Genomic DNA, 22,584 nt, shown 5'->3' with positions numbered 1-22,584 from the left:
GTGAAGTTCAGGGGGCACCAGTGAATACCAAACCTCAAACACATCAACACAGTCCCTGGTTCCAATAAAAGGTGTTTATTTCAAATACCTCATAAACACAAGCACAATACAAGTTGCTTCTTCTCCTCTCTCTCTCATTTCCTCTCCTCTTCTCTGCTCTCATCTCCTCCAGTTGAGTGTTGCCTTCCTTCTACCCAGCTCTGAGTCGAGTGGACAAGGCAGCATGGTCACTTTTATTGAGGACCTAGGAGTGCTTCCAGTGCCAGGGCTTTTGCCCGTTTAAAGTATTTCCACATCATACAGACGTTCCCAATAACAGGAAGTATAACTCACCACAGTGCCCTCTTGCAGCAAATAATTTCAGAAGGATAATTTCCTAGGAATGGCAACCTGTACAAAATTGCTTTTATATTTTTGCATAGTTGGACGGATGAACAAGGTCTTCATTAGAGTAAACACAAACAATGTTGATGAATGGATGAAAAAAAGTTTCTAGTAACTAATATATTTCTGCATTAAAAACGTTGGAAAAGGATGATCTGTTTTCAACAGCTTGTGCTGACCCCATTATTTCTACACCAAATGTTTATGCAGTTATTATGACTAAACTATTTAACAGGGCAAGAACATTGGATTTTAGAGGTCGTCACTTAACACTCAATCACTATTTCCAGATTTACTTTATATACTGACTCCTACACAAAAGTGCATGATCATTTCTGTTTCTTACAGATTATCCAGATCCTGATAACTTTTCCTGGGAAAGATACCTGGAGGAAACTGGTTCAGTCGCCGCTCCAGCCCATGCCTTCAAACCGGTGCGTTTCTCCTGGGGTCACAATGTGTAAATACAGCAGTTGAGTTACTGTAGGTGAGACCATGTTGAGCTTCAGATTAATGTTGAAAAATCACAATGGCTGGGTAGCATTAAAGCCTGTCAGGAAAGAGATAAAATGATCACAAGTGTGTATTGATACATCAATCGCTGAAACCCTGGATTCATATCTTCAGGATATTCGCCACCTGCATGAAGTTTACTTGTTTCCCTGTTTCCATGTGGGCTTCTTTGGGCGTAATCTGATTTCCTGTTAGATCCCAAACACAAGCGTATTACGTTAGGGTTCTGCGCCCTCGGAACCAAGTTACCCAAACTATAACATTTCAGTAATTATTTACCGCTCTGACGCTGATCTTTCTGATCATAGAATAGGTCATTACGATAGCAAGTGACCAGAAGAATTCATTCATTTCTCTTACACGATTTGGTTCAAAAACTAATCAGCACATTGTTATCTCATAACAAGTTTAAAGTTAATAAAGTTTTGAGTTTGCCATTTTTCCTTCCAGCCATTTTAGCTTCTCAAGAAACACACAGACACACACCCATCATCGAGATATCGATGTGTTTGATATCAGGGGACCCTAAAACGTCGAGATCCATTGAAAACCGGAAGTCGAATTTTTTGACGAATCTAAAGCTTTCGCTCCTCCCCCATAGACAATAGGTTATGGTAAGTGGGGGGGTGCAAAGCAAAAATGAAGTAATTCAGAGTGCAGAATCTTCTAAATCAAATCAATTGAAGGGAAATTAAGTTAATTACCAACAAAAACTGCTCACTAATTAAGAAAATAGTTAAGCCACTGTAACGCTCCAGGACTGGAGTTGGAGACCCCTACCATTGACAATATGAGGGATCATTATGGATTTGGTCAACCTTTTCAGGACAAGACATCTGTTTGATTTTAATCATGCATTAGAGTTTGCTTTACGTTGAAGAACACGATACTGAAGGGCAGGGCACTCATCAAAACAGATATATAGCACTTGAGTAAAATACAGCAGCTGATGTTATTCAGTTTATATGAAAAAAATAAACTGCCTTTGATGAAATTTTGTAAAACGTTTTACAGTATGAGGGTCCAGGTTGGCTCTGTGTCTTTGGGAGTTTAAACAAAGGACCATCAATAATGAAGCTGAGGATGAGCCAATGATGTAAACGAAGGCACACGCACAGTCAGCAAGAGTTGGTATAAAGTGCTTTGTGCTTTTATTCCAAAAACAAACAAAGTATAAATAGTGCAGTGCAAAGTTGCTTTCTTAAATGAATAATCCAATAAAAATCAAGTGCAAAGTAGAGGTTAAAAATCAATAAACAGGCAAACAATAAATATCCATTAAAAAATAGTTTAAAATTCCTGGGCAGAAAAACACGATGCTTCCTCTCTAAAAACCATCATCTATGCTGCTTACCATTATGGTGTCGTTTCATCCTGAAGAGATGTCTACCAACAGGCGCAGACAACTCTTAATCCCATTTACCTCCATCGGTGCTTGCGTAAGACAAGCAGCATCATAAAGGACCACAGCCATCCAGCACGCCAGCTGTTCTCCTTGTTACCGTCTGGCAGATGATACAGGAGTCTGGCTGCTCGCACTACAAGACTTAAGAACAGCTTTTACCACCAGGCCATTCGACTCCTCAACAGCAACACCTGAACACTTACATACACTTACATTACATCTACATTGCACTACTCACACACAAACTGTATCTGCACACACTCAGAATACTGACTGGAACATGCATCTGCACTTTATGGAATATGCATCTGCACTTATAAAACATTATCTGTGCAATGACTGTCATTTGTACTTGCTGCTCATTCAACTCATATTGCTCTATAACTTCTTTTAAAACATACACATTTTATTTTATATGGCTTGTCTATTTTTAACTTGTAATCTTTTTTTAAGCTTTATTGGATCTAGGCTGAGTGACTTGTTTTTCTTGTCATACACATTTCATTGTATGTTGACCCTGTGTTAACCTATATATGACAAATAAACCTAAACCTAAACCTAAACCTATACGGTACCACACCTGCCCTGCTCCGACTCCCATCGCCAGACCCTCACCATCGGTGGGAGCCTTCACTCAGCACATGGTCACTGCTGCCCCGTGAGGTGCTCAGCAGAAGTGACCTCTACCCTCAAGCACTGGCCAGGAGCTTCCCTTGGACTCCTTCCTGTCTGCCTGCTTCCTCTCTAACGTTGCACCTGCTCCTCTGCGATCCTGCCCGTCTTTTGTTTCATTTTCGTTTCTTTAACCTCTGCACTCTTCTTTCTTACTTTTTGACTCTCCATTGTTTTTCCCTGATTTCGCCATGCAGGCTCCCTTTTATGCAACTGATCAGGTTCAGCTGTTACAATCACTTGCTCAGAGGTGTGAATGACTGATTTGCTCGCATTTGCACGTGAGTGTGCGATCCGCCAAGCACCCCTATCAACCTCTGAGCCCACGTGCACCTACACGTGACTAGAGCCTGTGCGCTCCGAGACTCCCTATTATTGAATGGAATGTGCAGCAACACAAACCCCCCTCATCACAAACCTCCCCCCATAAGCCACCAGTGGCACAGAAAGACACCACACTCTAACCAACTGGTGGCCGAGTTTCATGGCGTGGCCTCACTGCACTACACTAAAAGCACTCAAACCCCACACTAAAACCAACCTCAGGATATTAAAAATTACAATCAATAAATACTCCATTTTACAATCTGAACATCTCAGATAATTCTGATTCCTGATTTATTTGTCAGATGTGGCATGCCCATGTATGTGAGTAGGTGAGACTGTTGTCTTCTTCCTTATAAACTCTATTTACTTCTTACTTATGATTTCTTACTTTTCTTTCTAATTTCTTAGGAAACTTAAAACACCTAAAAGCTTCTTTAATATCTGTTTCTGAGATTTTTATTGATTTGATTTTTTTTCTCAAATGTTTATTTTAGATTAAAGTGCTCTAAATTTCAAATTGATTTACCCATTGAATGTCAGCATTACACAGCATTTCCAAAAATGTTTTTTTTCAAATGTCAAATAACAAAGAGCACACCATAATAATGTATATAAAAAAATGCGCCAACACTGGATTTACAAGTATCGTTGCAGCTGCAGATTGTGACTGTAAGATATGGAAGGTGACTTTTGACACTAAATACTTACTGTGCACAATGGGTGGCTCCATTAATCTTCGTGAAGTATGTTTTTTGTACAGGCAACACATATAACAGTCATTTTGAGATATTGACACTGGCCAATGGCTGATTTTGCTCATTTCTTCAACCAAGCCTCAGGGTATGTGTGTAAACACACTGCTCGGACATTTCTTATGAATTATTCAAGAAGGTCTTCACCTCGTGGAATTAACCATAAACCTTAAATTCAGTATATGTGGCAGGCTGTGGTAGGCATTGTGCCTGGTGGGAAAAGTGTCAGCCATAAATCTCGAGGCTACAGAATCAACCCCAAACCCAATGCCAGATTAAGACCCCCACAGGCTGCAGGGTGGCTTAGCTCCCCAACAGAGAGCTGATCATACGAAGCCAGTGGACAGGGGGTCATTTAATACATCACGACATTTCTCACTCTTGATTATGGCATGAGACTCAAATGCTTTGTCATGTGGGGGGCCATTTGTTCCTTTGGCAACTCACAGATACTTGATTATTTCATCCAGCGGTACCCCCTTGATCATTTTGGCCTGCACATACTCCATCTTTTCATCAAGCATTCATTGGAAATAAGGCTTCTTGCTATCGTGGGCCTCTGGGAATGCACACACAACACCCTGAGGGTAGACCCCTTCTAAAGAAATCACTTAAACTGCTAGTCGTGCAAAGTCCACTCGCAATCTGTACATTGGTTTGAATGAAAGCATCTTAAAAAAATTAAATGAAATATGGCTTTCATTTTCAGTGTCAATTTGTTCTATTTTATGCTGTAATAGATGTGGGCAGTTGTATATAGGGACCAGACTTCTAGCTTCTGGAACAATGTTGCTCTCAGTCATCAGACCTTTACATTTTTGTTGTAAAGGATTGGAGAGCAGATGAACGACCCGAGTTTGTTACCCATACTCCACTGCAACATTCTTATGTGAATGTGAAGGGGCTTTCAAACAAACACACTGCACATATGCAACATCAGATCCATCCATCCATCATCTCATCCTTTCATATTCTGCCACTTATCCATATCCAAGTCGCAGCAGTCTAGGCAAAGATGCCCAGACGTCCTTTTTCCCAATGTGACCACTAGGGGGTATTGCAGCACCCCAAACCCCACACACAAGACCCAAGTGCAAATACAAGGTTTATTACAAATAATGACATTAACACAATCACAGTTTCCTCCTCTTTTGAGCTATGTCTTCTTCCACCCGACTCTAACGGCTGAAGCACAGTTGCTTACTTTATCTAGGATCCAGGAGTACTTCTAGTGCCACGACACTGTCCCTCAGAAGCACTTCCGGGTTATGTGGAAGCTCCATGAAGTAAGGACCATTAATCCCTTCAGCACACCCCCTGGCAGCACCCACAGAACCCAACAGGGCTGCCTCACAGGACAACAGTTCCCAACATGCCCTGTGGGTATCCTTAGAAGTTCCGTAAACCTAGGGATGCTACCATCTAGTGTTTCAAGGGGAGTAAATAACCCAAGTAAGTTTCCATCCCATGTCCTTTCATTGTACTGGAATCCCTTCCAGTATTGAATCCTTTATCACATGTTGCAGATTATCCATTCTTGTCTATTTCCTGGCTGTGGCAGGGACTTCCCTGCCTTTTTGGTGGTCTGGCCTTCCATCCAGGTAAGGAATCTTGAACCAGATTAGCCGGGACACCAGCCCGTCCATTTCACCGATATCTCCTCCCTGGGGATACTGTGGTGCTCCCAGGCTAGCCAAGAGATCGAATTTTTCCAGTATGTCCGGAGTTTGCTCCAAGATCTCCTCCAGGATTGGACATGCAACTACACACCTCTCCAGGAAGGCATCCAGGAGGCATCCTTATCAGATGTTCAAGCCACCTCAACTGGTTCCTTTCAATGCGGAGCAGTGGCTCATTCTTCCGAATGTCAATTCACCTCACCAAGACAAGCTGCAAAGCAAAATCATTTCTGCCTCTTGTATCTATAATCTCGTTCAGATCATTACCCAAAGCTCATGAACATAGGTGAGGATAGAAACGTAAATTAACCATTGTCGAGAATCTTCACCCATAAAAGGGTATGAAAAAGGCAAAATATACTCTAGTACTTCCTGCACTGTAAACACAAGCACTCAGAAGAACAAACTAAAGGAAGAAGTCGTCAAATAATTCATCCATTATTGAAGGGGGGCCCAAAAGGATGAATGATAAATAATTGGTACTTGATGTTTCTTAGTACAAAATAATAATCTATTATATTAAAAAAAAAAAATTATGCTGTGTCTGCGTTATTCCGCCGTGACCACGCCCCTCCTCACCAGTCATTACTCCTACTGCGCACATCCTCTCCCCATCTCACCCTGTGACACTCGCAGTGCTGCTAACTCGCCCTTCAACGTAGACGGTTATAATGGCAAAGCAGAAAAGCAAATTATCTGTTCAGGAATGTGGAATTTTAGATTGTGATAGAAAAACAGTGACAAGAGTTGATAATGAACGTCGAAAAAAAGAAAATGAACAAAAAAGAGCTGTATATAATAAAAATCAAGAACAAAGCGAATCTATACTAATAAAAGGCAAAGCCCTCACTCACTGACTCACTCATCACTAATTCTCCAACTTCCCGTGTAGGTAGAAGGCTGAAATTTGGCAGGCTCATTCCTTACAGCTTACTTACAAAAGTTAAGCAGGTTTCATTTCGAAATTCTACGTGTAACGGTCATAACGGTCAACAACGTCCACCATGTTAAACTTTATTTATGGCCCCATCTTCACGAAATTTAGTAGGCGGCTTCCCTGCGCTAACCGAAACCGATGTACGTACTTATTTCAGTGGTATGACGCCACTGTCGACCGCCATATTGAACTTTCCAACTGTCTTTGTTACTTATGGGCCCATCTTCAAGAAATTTGGTACGCAGGTTCCCAACGCTAACTGAATCCTACTTATGTACATATATACGTCCATAGCCTGCAGCTCGGTCGCCGTGTGAGGCGGTGTGGGGTCCCCCATCCCCACGCCTCCCATGTAGTTGGCTGCCTGCCTATATAAGACCATCCGTCACTCCGGTCTCTTCATTCCCTTCCTTGTTTCGCCACGGTATTCACGTCTCCCTGCTGATAACTGCAGCCTTTTTATTTAATCCACGGCCTCTCCACTGTTTTATTGTTCTTTTATTACGATTATAGTTATTGTGTAGGTATTTTAGACTTAGTTTACATTGTTCAGGTGCCCATTTCCTTTATCGTTCCAACAGTACCCCCATTAACATGTCTATCGAGGTGATCACCATCGATCAAAGAACTGTAACTTACCGAGTGGTTTCCATGCCTGGAGATGGCGACTGCCTTTTCCATTCTCTGTGATACATATTGCACGGCCATATCAGGCTCACTCTTGATATCCGGAGGAACATTGTGTCTTATGTATTGAATGACTGGGACAGGTTCAAGGTGTGGACTGATGATGGTACAGGAGATAATTAAACTACACAGGATCAGTATAAGAGTGAAATGCTTAAGCACTTCACCTATGGTTCTGCATGTGAGTTGATGGCTGCCGCTGAATTGTTCGGTTGTCGCTTTCAAGTGTACTGAAATGGGCAAATATTTTACACCTTTGGACAACCACCAATGCCTCTTAAACATTTTAGATTCACAGGTGACGATTTGAGTAGTGGACACTTTGATGTTTATGAATGTTTAAACTCTCAAAAGCTAGATGCGAAGTTATCGAAACGCCTCCAATTTCCAGTAAGGCTTTGCTTCGCAATGACAATTAATAAGTCTCAGGGACAGACCCTACAAAAGGTTGGCATTGATTTGAGGCACGATTGGTTTTCACATGGCCAACTGTACGTTGCATGCTCAAAAGTAACCTCAGCGCACAGCTTGGTCATATTACAACTGGAGGGCCGAACTGACAACATGGTATACAAAGAGATCCTTAACAAATTTTAAAGCAGTACTCCGCAGCTGCGAAGCGTGGGTATTTTGCTAGTCATCCAATAAATGAGAAAGAGAAAAATATCCGGAATAATATGTGAACAGAAATACAAACACATACAGACACACAGACATAATTCAAACATGGTATTTTCCGACTCAGGGAGGTCTAAAACAGCAAGATTTACTGTATCAAAATCTCAAAATCAAATGTTTGGACGACTACAATACTTTCATTACGAGAAAGTAAATCGGACTCAGGGAGATCTAAAACATCGAGATTCATCAAAATTTCGAGGTCAAATTTTTGGACGATTACAATATTTTCCCTATACTTTGTGTACGAGAAAGTAAAAAACAACGTTTATAGAATGTAAGTTAGAGGATAAAGTAATTCATAATATTGTTTCTGACGAGGCATTAATGTAATTTAATTTTTTATTTACTTTTTATTATGTTTAATTTTTTTACTTCAACTTTTGTACTTTTACTTTTTACTACATTTTATTATTCATTGGTAGTTAAAATAGACAGTTCTAGTGAAGTACTCAAGTAACCGATTTCCTATCTATAATAACTAAAGCCCCGCATACTCTTCTATATACCATCTCTTTAAATACAATCACTTTCTTTAATGGAGGGTAACTCCGATGCCCTTCGAACAGCTGAGCCGCGAGATAGTGAATGCCCAGTGCCCACCCCCAGGGGTGGGTAAGCTAAGTGAGCAGGGGGCAGACCCCCCTAGTAATAATAATAATAATAATAATAATAAATAGATTTTATTTAATTGCACCTCTCCAGACACTTGAGGACACACAAGAGAATACCATAAAACAGGAAAATTTCAAATAAATAATAAATGAACAAAATAAAACCCACACCTATTAAAAATGTAATAATTCAATTCGTCAGTCCAGTTAAGAAAGATATAATTTATGGCATTGTGAATGCAACTCTGAAAAGCTGAGCTTTAAGCTGTTTTTCAAATAAAGAAACAGAATCAGGATAGCAAATATTATAAAAGTGTGAATTCCAGAGCCGAGCAGAGGTGTAACTACAGAAGACAGGCAGACTGATGGACCAACAAGAAGGCCAGAAATAGAAGAGTACATTGAACGGGCTGGGGTGTCTTTTCTGAGAAGATCTTTTCAATACGTTTTTAGACACATTATGGAGTGCTTTGTAAATGGAGGACAATAATCTTAAGGTCAATATGGTGCTTAACTGGGAGAACTGGGCCAATGGGACTATGAGCCTTGGTTTGATTAAATTAACGTGCATCTGAATTCTGAACCAACTGCCATTTGTTTATACATTTAGCCAGAATACACAGCATGCACATAATGGAGTGTAAGGAGCTGAACGATTCATCTGACATTTATAAGGGAAACAAATAATGACTTCAGGAATGGCTTTTCTGTTTATAGCGTCATCCGCATGGTTTCCAAGTGAACATGAAGCTGGAAGCTGTGGACAAACGCAACCCCTTTGTCATTCGAGCTGCCACCATCTCTGACATTGATGAACACAGGCTCAAGGTAAGATCCTACCTCCTGCAGAAATGTTGTATCATTTCACTGTTTAAGGTACACTATCCTGTGGGGTCATAGCCAGGAATTAATTTTGAGAGGGATGAGAATGCTCATGAATCATAATTCAGTCTGTGATGAATCAGGTTTAGCTGTCATAAAATATATTTCATGGGGCAGTGGTGGCAGAGTGATGGTTAAGGGGCGGAGTGGTGGCTATGAGGCTAAGGATCTGTGCTGGTATCCAGAAGGTTGCCGGTTCAAATCCCCGTCAGTGCCAAAAGAGATCCTACTCTGCTGGGCCCTTGAGCAAGACCCTTAACCTGTAATTGCTCCAGGGGCGCTGTACAATGGCTGACCCTGCGCTCTGACCCCAAGGGGTATGTGAAAACTAACAAATTCATAATACAAGAAATTGTATAAGGTGAAATGAAGAACAAAAAAAAAATCTAAAATCGCCCCCCACCCTTGGCTATGCTTATGCAGCCCTCAGCTGAACTGTGTGGATTCCTTTAGATTTTTCTGCATCATTAATACAAGCAGACTGTCAGAGTGGCCATTAAACTGTTAATTCATAAAGCGGTACTCCATTATGTACACCTCCAGATATGCCAGATACACTTCCAGACAGACCACTACCACCACCTGACCATTCTGGGGCCAGGTTACTTGGTCTGCCTGATACAGTTTGCATGCTTATATCTGTTTTTGGATAGATAGATAGATAGATAGATAGATAGATAGATAGATAGATAGATAGATAGATAGATAGATAGATAGATAGATAGATAGATAGATAGATAGATAGATAGATAGATAGATAGATAGATAGATAGATAGATAGATAGATACTTTATTAATCCCAAGGGGAAATTCACACTCTCCAGCAGCTATATTATTATTGTGTATGTGATGCAGTTGCATATGTAGTGAAGTTTATTGCTTTGTTATTGTGCTAGCTTTGTTTAGTAATTTGTGTTCCTTGTTGCTACTTTTTTGCTCTTTCTACACCAACAGGACAAACAACAAACACTGCTTAGTGAACCATAAGGTAGAATGAGCCATAATAATGAACTGAAAATAATTTGTGTTCATGAATATTATTGATTGGACTGAAAACAATTCATGGTTATGAATAATACCAACTTTGCCCCACTGACTTAATCTGCATAAAATAATTTTAAAAACCGACATTCAAGTACATGTGTCTTGGTGGCTAAAGAGCTGATCTCAAAACCGCAGACTCAAGCTACAATCAGGTTAAGACAGTAAAACAGAAAACAGATCTGATTTACGTGGTTACATAGAGGGCAGGTGTCCTCTGTCACCAAAAGTTCTGCGCTACTCATAGTGCTGACTCTGCAGTACAATAACCTAACAAATCTTTATAATGATGTTCTGCATTTAATTTTGTGTGACCTTTCTTTTGTGCTTTTTCTCAGTTCTGTTTCACAAGTTTAGGGTTTCCAGTCATGGAGAACATATATTTTAATGCTGTTTTCGTACTATAACATAAACATAAGAAATTTGGTAAATGAGAGGAGACCATTCAGTCCATAAAGCCGTTTGTTTGGCTAATAGCTATGATGTCCAAGTATCTCACTCATCCATCCATCCCGCACACCAAGCACACACTAGGAACAATTTAGAATCGCCAATGCACCTAACCTGCATGTCTTTGGATTGTGGGAGGAAACTGGAACACCAGGAGGAAACCCACACAGACACGGGGAGAACATGCAAACTCCACACAGGGAGGACCCGGGAAGCGAACCCGGGTCTTCTAACTGCGAGGCAGCAGCACTACCCACTGCGCCACCATTCCGCATATCTCACTCAGATTCTTCTTAAAGGTTCTCAAGGTTTCTGCTTCGACTCCATGTCTCGGTAGTTTGTTCCCGAGTCCCACAGCTCTTTGTGTAAAAAAGTGCTTCCTGGCTTCAGTTTAAAATGCACTTCTCCTTGATGTCCACTGATGTACTCGAGTACGCAATTCACCCTTAAGCTAAAATAATTCTTCTGGATGAGTTCTACCAATGCCTTTGAGGATTTTGAGGACCTAGATTAGGTCCCCACACAGTCTTCTCTGCTTGAGACTAAACAGGTTTAATTCTCTGAGTCTGTCACAGTAGGACATGACCTTAAGTCCCATGATGCACCTGGTTGCTCTCCTCTGCACAGCTTCATGTGCTGCTATGTCTTTCTTTTAATGTGGTGACCAGAACTGCACACAATACTCCAGACATGGACTTACACTTGCATTATATGGTTTGAACGTAACATCCCTTGACTTAATTTAACAGTTTTTATGTGATAACCTAACATTTTATTTGATTTTTAACTGCTTCTGCAAATTTCTTAGTTAATGAAAATGTTGCATCAACATAAACCGGGTGGTGGCTTTGAGACTAAGGATCTGTGCTGGTATCCCGAAGGTTGCCGGTTCGAATCCCTGTCACTGCCAAAAGAGATCCTACTCTGCTGGGCCCTTGGGCAAGGCCCTTAACCTTCAATTGCTCCAGGGACGCTGTACAATGGCTGACCCTGCACTCTGACCCCAAGGGGTGTGCGAAAACTAACAAATTCCTAATACAAGAAATTGTATAAGGTAAATCCCTATATCTTTTTCAGCAGTTGCTTTCTGTAGGGCAGGGTCTCCCATCTTCTATTTATAACTGATGTTCCTTTTCCCCACATGTAGCACTTTGCACTTTTCTACATTGGACTGCATTTTCTAGGTGTTGCCCCGTTCTGAAGCTCATCTGAGTTATTTTGATTTACTTTTTGCTGCCTTCTCAGTGTCTGCCATCGCTCCAATTTTAATGCTATCTGCAAATTTGACAAGTTTACTAACTATAAGATGCAAACCAATGGCAAGATTACAGTTTGTGAAAAAGGACTTCAAAGAGTCTGCAGAATTCTGGGAAAAGGTCTTGTGGACAGACGAGACAAAGATGAACCTCATCAGAGTGATGGCATGAACAAAGTGTGGAGATGACATGGAACTGTCCGAGACCCAAAGCAGACAGTGCTGGGGGTGATATGGCTTGGGCATGTATGGCTGCCACAGCTCCTGGCACACTTCCTTTCATTGATGATGGAACTGCTGACTGCAGTGGCTCAATGAATTCTGAGGTATGGAGAAAGATCTGATCTGCTCAAGTTCCAGTAAATGCCTCCATTGGATGGCGCTTCATCCTACAACAAGATGATGATTCAAACTTACTTCTGAGGCAACACAGGAGTTTATCAAAGTTAAGAAATGGAAAATTCTTGAATGGCCAAGCCAATCACCTGATTTAAATCCAACTGAGCAAGCCTTCCATAAGCTGAAGAAAAAACGTAAGGGGGCAAGCCCCTGCAACAACCAGGAGCTGAAGATGGCTGCATTAGACGACTAGGAGAGCATCACCAGAGGAGATCCTCATAGACATATATATAGACATATCAAAATGAAAGACCTGTGTATGTGTGTGTGTGTGTGTGTGTGGCACAGTCCGCTCTGCTCTCGCTCAACCACAGTCACGGCAGTTGGTGTGAATTCTACGGAAGATGTAGAAGCTTATACAAGTGTGACTTGCACATTGGTGAGATGACGCATGTATACACTTTTACATTTTTCCAGCGCTTACATGCACCTCACTTCTCATTCAAGCCAAGCAGACAAACTCAGCTTTGTGGTACATACATGTTGTACATTCACACAATGAGCTACCATACCAGATTCCTGCCTGTCTAGCTCAATTTATGCCACAGCTGCACTCGACTACATGTCTGTCTCGGACAAGATGCCCCCATTTAGCTAATTCCTCTGCAAGTTCACCAATATAATAAAACTGCTAGGGAGTCATCGGGTTGGTTTTTGTCCTGAAGTCCACACACAACTAGTACAAAATCATATAGATATCAAATAGTACAAGTTGAGCAAGTATGAAATATTTACGAATAGTCAAACAGCACAATTACTGGTTATGTGTTGCAAAAACATTTAGGAGTTATCCCTATGTCAGTTTATTTAGGATCTTAATAATATGAGGAAAGAAGCTGCGGAGATGGCGTGTAGTTTGGCTCGCAGTAGACCTGTAGCTCCTCTGTGATGGCAATGAAACAAACAGATGGCTGCTGGAGTGGGCGGAGTCAGCTGCAGCCTCTCCTGCTCTCTTATTGGCTCTGGCAATGAACAGATCTTTTAATGCTGGGAGACAACAGTCAACGATTTTCTCAGAAGACAATTTAAATGTAACTTTGGTGTAACTTATTCTGAGATTTTCAGTTTATCTACTGTTCTACTAAATTCTTCCATAAGCAAAAAGTGTTTAACAAATTTCAATGCATTTGGTAACAACTTCTCGGGAATTTGTTCCTTCAGGTGTTTATATAATGTATGGTAAGGTACAGGAAGGTGTCCTGATATTTGAAAAGCCTTACCAGATTAAGGATTCACATACATGTATGGATTCGTAACTCTGATGAACTTGTTACATGAAAACTTTGGGCTTACATCTGGGTGCCATAAACCGCTGACAGGTTATTGATCTCTTACTATACTAATGGGATGTTCGATATGCACCGTTGGCCACATTTAAAATGTTCTGCTTTGTTATTTCCCTTCACCACCATAGCAGCGCTGGTTTTGCCCGTCTCTGGTCAGCTTACCAACTCTACACAAGTCAAGTCAAGTTGGGGAGCATGCACTGGTACAGTGAGTTGCCGCACCCACTATACAACCAAACAACTCGTGAATCCCGGTTTGCAACCCCCCAGGCAGACACGTGGTCCAGTCCCACCCTCCGGAAATGACCTTATATCTGCTGCAGCCAGGTGTTACGTGGGCGACCCCTTGGCCTGGTCCAGCCACTCGGGTCCCCAACAATGAGGATCTTACAAACTGGATAACCCTCAGGGGAATCACACCACATGGCCATAGTGCCGTACCTAACGCTTCCTCACAATGCAGGTAATGTGCTTCATTCGGGACTCCATGAGCAACACAAAGTCAAACCAACGGTACCCAAGGATTTTCCGGAGAGACACAGTACCGAAGGAGTCCAGTCTTCGTCTCAGGTCACTGGATATCGTCCATGTCTCACAACCATATAGCAAGACAGGGAGCACCAGGACTCTAAAGACTTGGACCTTCGTCCTTTTGCAGAGATATCGGGAGCACCACACACACATTTCCAGCAACCTCAACTCTACACAGCCTTGCAAAAACTTGCAACTCACATTACCAGTATTTTTAAACCATATCAGCTCCAGTCCAACAAAGTATTGTGATTGTATTAATTTGAAAAATTATATTTTGCATGTATTACTGTGAATCTGTTAAGTAATTGGGCATTATGTTATGTACAGTGTTTTTAATGGGAAAAATTACATTTATTTTATGTTACTATTGTCAAACATTGTTGTAGCTCATGCCAATGCAAAAGTACCTAAAAGTGTTTGTTACCCTTTTGCCATAGATCCACTTTGACGGCTGGAGCCATATGTATGATTACTGGATTGATGCGGACCATCCTGACCTTCACCCAGTGGGATGGTGTGAGAGAACAGGTCATGCTTTGAAACCACCACTCCGTGAAGCCATCAAACAACTACCGGGTATGGAGTGACATGCCAGATTCTTTTGCAGATTCAGTTCTTTGTTTTTGGTTTTTAAAACACTTACAGTTAATCACTATTGAGAGAAGCAGAGGCTCTATGCCTTCATGTTTTGTTTGTCCATGAAGAAGATGCTCAGCTTCACTGGTGTCTGGCCCTAGCTATTTATCTTTCATCTGTGATAGGAGAAGGTGATTGTGGCAGCTGTCCGCACTTAGACAATCACACAATAGTTCTTCTTCTTCTTTCGGCTGCTCCCGTTAGGGGTCGCCACAGCGGATCATCTTCTTCCATATCTTTCTGTCCTTGCCATCTTGTTCTGTCACACCCATCACCTGCATGTCCTCTCTCACCACATCCATAAACCTTCTCTTAGGCCTTCCTCTTTTCCACTTCCCTGGCAGTTCTATCCTTAGCATCTTTCTCCCAATATACTCAGCATCTCTCCTCTGCACTTGTCGAAACCAGTAGTTCAAACGTTATAAATTCTGCCTTTTGTAGCCTCCTTAGCGTTACATTTTTTCTCAAAAATATATGTAAAAAGCGTTACATTTTTTTTAATCTCATCTTTCTACTGTAAAACGTGCAAAACACTAAAAGTACAAAGTCAAAGGTGTAGAAAGTATAATAACAATACAAATAATAATAATAATAATATGAACACTACACTGCACATATGCGAGTGAAGCAAGTGTCACTTTCGGATTCCCAGAATCACTTTCTGTTTCACTGTCCATTTCAATTTCACTGCCTGAAGACAGACTTGAATTGTCATCACTGCTGATGAGAGACGCCATTATGAGGCTAGGAAAGGACACGTCTGCAGTGTTGAGCGGGTAACGCTCAGGCCTGACGCTTACACGAGACGTGTCCATACCGTTGCCCGAGTATGCTCAGAACTAATGCTGTTGGCACTTTTACAGCCCAAGTAAACATCAGGTCTTACGCATCCATACTGTTGCCCAAGTAAGGCTCGGCACTGCCGCTGTTGGCACTTTTACAGCCCGATTTAAACCTCGGGTCTTACACAAGATGCGTTTATACCGTTTCCCGAGTGACACTCTGGACTAACGCTTTTAGCACTGTTTTTGCAGCCCAAATGATGCTCTGGTCTAATGTTAAGGAGGTTAACAAAAAGTACAGTGGAACCTCGGTTCACGACCATAATTCGTTCCAAAACTCTGGTCATAAACCGATTTGGTCGTGAACCGAAGCTATTTCCCCCATGGGATTGTATGTAAATACAATTAATCCATTCCAGACTGTATGAACTATATGTAAATATATTATTTTAAAGATTTTTAAGCACAAATATAGTTAATTACACCATAGAATGCACAGTGTAATAGTAATTATTAAACTGCCACATTAAATTGGACATTCATTTGCATTTGTTACATTTCAGCCAGGTTTCCTCCCCTGGCTTGTGTTCAAGTTAGGAGCAGGGGCTGATACAGCGCATTGCCGCCCCACCACGTGACAAACCAACTCAGGATCTCAGATTAGGACCCGAGTGCAGCCATGTGATGGGTGACACCTCAGCACCACACAAGTTCAGATGCAATGAAACAGTGTGGGGTTTTTTATGGTGACTGGAGTGCCAATTCTACCACCAACCCCCAGGTTTGTTGGCCTACATGCAGGGCTGGATGCAGATTAACGTCATACCCAGGATGGAGCAATTGCAGGTTAAGGGCCCAATGGAGCAGGGTCACTTTTGGCGTTTACAGGATTTGAACCAGCAACCTTCCGATTACCAGTGCAGATCCCTACCTTAGAGCCACCACTCCGCCCTTGTTTTTTGTCTTCATTATTTTGATTGTTTTAATTTTATTTATGTTTATTTACTTTTTTCTTTGTATTTGCTTTATGTAGGGAATCCATTCGCGGACGTTTCCCATTTCCACATTCCCGGGAATAAAACTGCTGTAATTCACGGCTGAACAGGAACGGCCAAGCTCGCATATATAGCTTGCAAAAGTGTAAAAATCGATCAAGAAATAACAGAGTTATAGTTGGAAATAATTAAGGTGGCGCCATTGCTGCAGCTTGCACTTCATCAGACAACAGCTTTGAACAGCAACTTGAAATTGCAATGCGTCAGCCTGTTGCATCTGCATTATCTGTGCCAAGAAACTTGCCATCACAGAATGATGACAAGAAACTGGATGCATCAGTAAAAGCTGAAATGGCGGTGTTTCAGAGCAACGGCAAGCGCGGGCGTTGTTTAGAACAAGTGTATCAGTATCTGATGACTGTGCCGCCTACTTCAGTGGAGGCAGAGCGTGCTTTCTCAGCGGCTGGCGTACTCTGCACGAAGGTGCGTTCTCGCCTGGACGACCGCACGCTCAACACGTTGTGCTTTCTACGCTCTTATTACCGCAACTAACTCGATACACGTACTTATATGACAGCATGAACTGCTTGTAGTTAAGGTTAGTCTTTTATTGGTGTCAACATATTGCAGTAGTTTTATTAAAAATAAGTGTTGCTCGCTCTAAAACCGTTCACATGTGAGATGCCCGTGCACTGTGTCATCCCCGGGAGCCCGGGATTCCTGGGAATGACATGCGGGATTTCCGAATTCCCTGGAATGGATTCCCTAGTTTTATGTATCAATCCCTTTGTTATGTGCCTTGTGGTTGGTGGGTAGTCTCCCAAGAGGCAGGACCACCTGCCCATCATCACCAGGGACTGCCCGTAATCCTATAAAGGTGCGGGTTTCCCAGAGTTCCTGGCGATTCATTCAAATATGCTAGGGAGTTGGTGAGTTTACTTGTGTCTTTTGCTTGTGCTTGGCGATTTCTGGAATTTTTGACCATTTTGCTCTGTTGTTTAACGTCGCCACTGGATTGTGTATTGGGACAGTGTATGCCTTGGATTGCTTTTGTTGGAGGCTTATTTTTGCCTTTTTGTGGTAAACAGGTCTTCATGTTATTTCAAAGGATCTTCTTTAAGAATAAATCTTTTATTTTATAAGTGTTCTATGCAGTCCTGACTCACTAATTATGTAAATAAAATTTCTGCAACTGAAAATCACTGGAAACATTGTAATGTGTAATGTAAAAGGACTTAATTGTCCTCATCTCAAAGGTAGCTGTTGTATTCTCTACAAATCAATTGGTAAATTATAACTACTCTATATATACTAGGGGGCTTCGCCCCCTGCTCGCTTCGCTCGCGTGTTTGGTTAATCTGATATACAATTTACATTTTTTTTTTCTTTGGAATTGTTTCAATTTCATTATTTGCACTTTTACTTTAAAGCTTCATTAAAAACAATTTTATTTGGAGACACATTGTGACAATGCCCGTAAGTGAATATTGTTTCTGTCTCTCTAATAAATAATCTGACTTTTTCTAATGTTTGTCCCAGTGATTTATTGATTGTCATAGCAAATGTTATTCTCACGGTAAACCGTAAACATTTTAATACGAATGGCATATGACGATCTTTTCAATTACACCTGGCTCTGATGATTAATCACCTTTTGTTTGCGGTAATGCGATCTTTTCTGTCTTTTCGATACTGTAGCGAATGACATGATAAAGTGTCACAAAAGTTTTACTTGAACAATCGCCGACTTCCTAACCCCAAAAACAACTTTCTAGCACCCTCTCCAACGCCCCCCCCCCCCTTACTGCATCAATCAATACACCGCTATCAGTCTTCCGTGCTGTACTCCGCCCTCCCTCTATCGGACCTAACAGTCACTTAAAACAAAACAGCCCTCAACCTGGCTGGGACGCTACAATACTTTTGGATTTTACTGCTTTCATATTCTGTACCTTTCTCTGCATGTGTATCGCGCCATCGTTTGTTGGAGCCTTTCGAATTCCACTGCTTTCATAATCTCTTGTCTGCCTTTTTTTCTCTCCAACGCCTTTGGGTCTCTACCCTCCGTATTGTCCTTATGCGCTTTATATGTGCTGAGAGCACAAGATCTGTGTACTACACGACTGAGTGTTTTTTGATAGGTGAGCTCTTATATGAAATCTTTTGTAAGTAAGGCATGTCTTGCAAGAATGTCGTGTTCCACGATTCACATATGCTGTGGAGTCCGTATCTATCCTGAAATACATTAGTCGAGCTCGTTCGTTTTGGAGCCGTGCCCGCTTTTCCCACGGCATTTCAGACGCGCGTTGTAGGCGCCTGCGTTCATTGAGTTTATCCAGGCGGGCTCGTGTTTGTATATCCGTCAGTCGAGCTCGTTCGTTTTGAACCCGTGCCTGCTTTGCTTCCGCAGTTTCAGACACACGTTGTAGGCGCCTGCGTTCATTGATCTTATCCAGGTGGGCTCATGTTTGTATCATTGAGCTGTATTGTGTTTGAAGTTGGTGTAAAGCGTTCAGCGGTTTGTACAATCCCAAGCAGCACATTATTTATAACTTCACTCTGCAGTATTGCTACTCACAATATGGCGGTGACGCCTGCGCCTTCACTCCGCAGTACTGCCACTCACAATATGGCGGTGACGCCTGCGTCTTCTGTACTATGTCAGGTTTCACTATGCTGTGTAGGCGCCTTTGCCTTTCGTACTTTACTGCGCCTTCTGACGCGCTATGTAGGCGCCTGCACCCTCCGTACTATGTTGGGTTTGCCCCTGCTGTGTGGTGTGGACGTTTAGGGTTCCGTATTCTCTGGGCTTGTTGTTTTATTTCTTATTTCTGTTAGTTGAGCTCTTTCGGTGTTGGCGGTGTATAGCGCATTGTAGGTGCCTGTGCTTTCTGTACCATCTTGGGTTTGATTATGCTGTGTTTTGTGGACTTTTGTGGACTCTGTAGTGTCGTTACCGCTTTCCGTACTATCTCGGGTTTGATTTGTGAACCTTTGTGGACTCCATAGTCTGTCCCGTTTCACTCTGGGGCGGGGCGCTGACTCCTCTTGTTTGTGTGGCTGTGTCTTTCGTAGTCTCTCCCGTTTCACTCTGGGGCGGGGGGCTAATTCCTCGTTTTTGTGTGGCGCCTGCACACTATGTCTCCTGCATCAATGGGCATGTACCTCCGTCCATATCCGGTTTACCATTCTCGGTTAGTAATCTATACTAATAAAAGGCAAAGCCCTCACTGACTCACTCACTCACTGACTGACTGACTGACTCACTCATCACTAATTGTCCAACTTCCCGTGTAGGTAGAAGGCTGAAATTTGGCAGGCTCATTCCTTACAGCTTACTTACAAAGTTAGGCATGTTTCATTTCGAAATTCAACGCGTAATGGTCATAACTGGAACCTCTTTTTTGACAATATACTGTAATGGACGGCAGCTCGATGGCCGTGGGAGGCGGAGTTGAGTGTCACATCATCACCCCTCCCACGTAATCACGTGAAAAGACTGTGAACGCAGTAGGGAGAAATGAAGGAAGAGCCACAAACAGCGAAGAAAAAAAAATTCATTAAACAATTGAGAAGGGAGCGAAACAATAAGAAGCGAGCGAGTGAAGCATACAAGCATCTTCATAAGGGAAACAAAGCACGGTGTAAAATGTAAGTTTAAATTAAGTTTATAGAAACGCTCCAGCTGCGGATTGCAATAACATATTCGCGAGATAAAAGTTTAATGTGAAGACACGAGGTATAAACGAACCACACGCTGTAGCGCAACATTAGGGGCTTCACCTCTGGCGCTGACGTTCGAGATTCGATTTCCGAGAGGGGATGCAATGAGTGTGTACGCATGAAGAGCACAGAATTAGGGTGAAACACGTGTCACGTACTCTTTGCATAATTTGAAAGTAAACAATTTCAACCATTCTATGATCTGCTTCTCGCAACTGAAAGACGGCACATGGCGGATGTTAACCGACTTGCTGACCACAACGTTAGGGGCTTCAACTCTGGCGCTGATGATAGAGATTCGATTCCCGAGAGGGGATGCAGTGAGTGTGTACGCCTGATGAGCCCAGAATTAGGGAGAAACACGTGTTGCATACTTTTTGCATTATTTGAAAGAAAACTATTAAAACCATTCTATGATCTGCTTCTGGGAACAGAAAGAGGGCACGTGGCGGACGTAAGGCGACTTGCTGACCAACCACAAGCGTAACCTGGCAGGTAACCACCCATACAATCAGATTGTGATTCAGAAAACGAATGCCATGAATGTAATTACCACGATCTACATACTGTCAAATAAACGAAACACACGCCGTAGCGTGACAGCTGTGAAAAGGGAGGTTCACAAAAAAACAGATCCTTAACAAATTGTTATTGGTATATTTTCGATCCTTTTAAAAAGGTTTTCTTTTCTTCTTAATAAAAAATTAAAAGCAGTACTTCGCCGCAACGAAGCGCAAGAATTTGGCTATATATATCTGCTTCTCGCAATTAAAAGAGGGCATGTTAGACAACTTGATGACCAAGCATAAGCGTTACCTGCCAGGTAACCACCCATACAATCAGATTGTGATTCAGACTAGGAATGCAATGAATGTAATTACCCCGATCTACATACAAGGCGAAAGTCTTGCAACATTCAAAGATGATGGTCTGGGATAAGTACACCATGGAACATAAAAGAGCTTATGAAGCTTTGAACCGAAAAAAGCAAGATCTCAGAGATCGTAAAAAAAAAAAAAATAGGAGGTAATGTCGTTTTACTCGCTGTAGATTTTAGTCAAACATTACCAGTTATTCCACGAGGGAGACCAGCAGATGAACTCAATGCGTGTTTAAAATCCATGCTTCTCCCACGCTCGGTTATATGTCGCGTGTTCTCGGGTAGGTACACCAAAAAATGTGTACATTTAAGCATGTAATGGGCAAACAATAAATGAGGTATACCCGAAGGCACTGCAGTAGTACTCAATGTAACTTTACTTCTTAAATGTTAATGTTTTACTGTTTAATAATTTATACGCTTCTTATATGTTGTTCAAATTCTTTTATCAAAATACCAGTGACAGCGCAATGCACGATAACATGGAGTGAATACACCATACGCATCCGCCCACGGCCGCCCTGGTGTGCGCAGATAGGAGTTGATTCTACAATAAAATAAAATAGAGATAAAAAGAGTAATACAATCATCACCCATAAAATGGATAGTAGACGTGACGTACTATATGTGTACCAGATTTCAAGTCAATAGGTGAAACGGTTTGTGAGCTACAAGTGATTTAAAATCCTGGACAGACAAACGAATAGCCATGGTAGCAAATTATAGAAGATTTTACTGTTTAATAATTTATATTTATATGAAATGTGCTTCTTATATATTACTTCATATTCTCATATGATAATGATGTTAATGTTGTTTATATTGATTTCTATGTTATTGTAAGTGCATGTATGTGTGTATATGTATGTATGTATATATATAATATATGTGTGTATATATATAATATGTGTATATATATATATATATAATATATGTGTATATATATATATAATATGTGTGTATATATATATATATAATATATGTGTATATGTATATATATATATATATAATATATGTGTATATGTATATATATATATAATATATGTGTATATGTATATATATATATATATATA

At 41.4% G+C, this 22,584-nt stretch overlaps 1 protein-coding gene across 1 annotated transcript in view; it reads left to right on the top strand.

The window, feature by feature from the left end:
- l3mbtl1 (L3MBTL histone methyl-lysine binding protein 1) overlaps positions 1-22,584 on the top strand; it is a 100,876-nt gene that overhangs the window by 48,107 nt on the left and 30,185 nt on the right. The window contains exons 14-16 of the mRNA XM_028810633.2: positions 733-818; positions 9,366-9,476; positions 14,933-15,071. Coding sequence (XP_028666466.2) covers positions 733-818; positions 9,366-9,476; positions 14,933-15,071 — 336 coding nt within the window. The remainder of the gene's footprint in view (positions 1-732; positions 819-9,365; positions 9,477-14,932; positions 15,072-22,584) is intronic.

This window comes from Erpetoichthys calabaricus, chromosome 10 (assembly GCF_900747795.2).
Source record: "Erpetoichthys calabaricus chromosome 10, fErpCal1.3, whole genome shotgun sequence".
NCBI classification, from domain to species: domain Eukaryota; kingdom Metazoa; phylum Chordata; class Cladistia; order Polypteriformes; family Polypteridae; genus Erpetoichthys; species Erpetoichthys calabaricus.
Note: the sequence above shows the minus strand (reverse complement) of the source record. Positions and strands in the feature narration are given on the sequence as shown.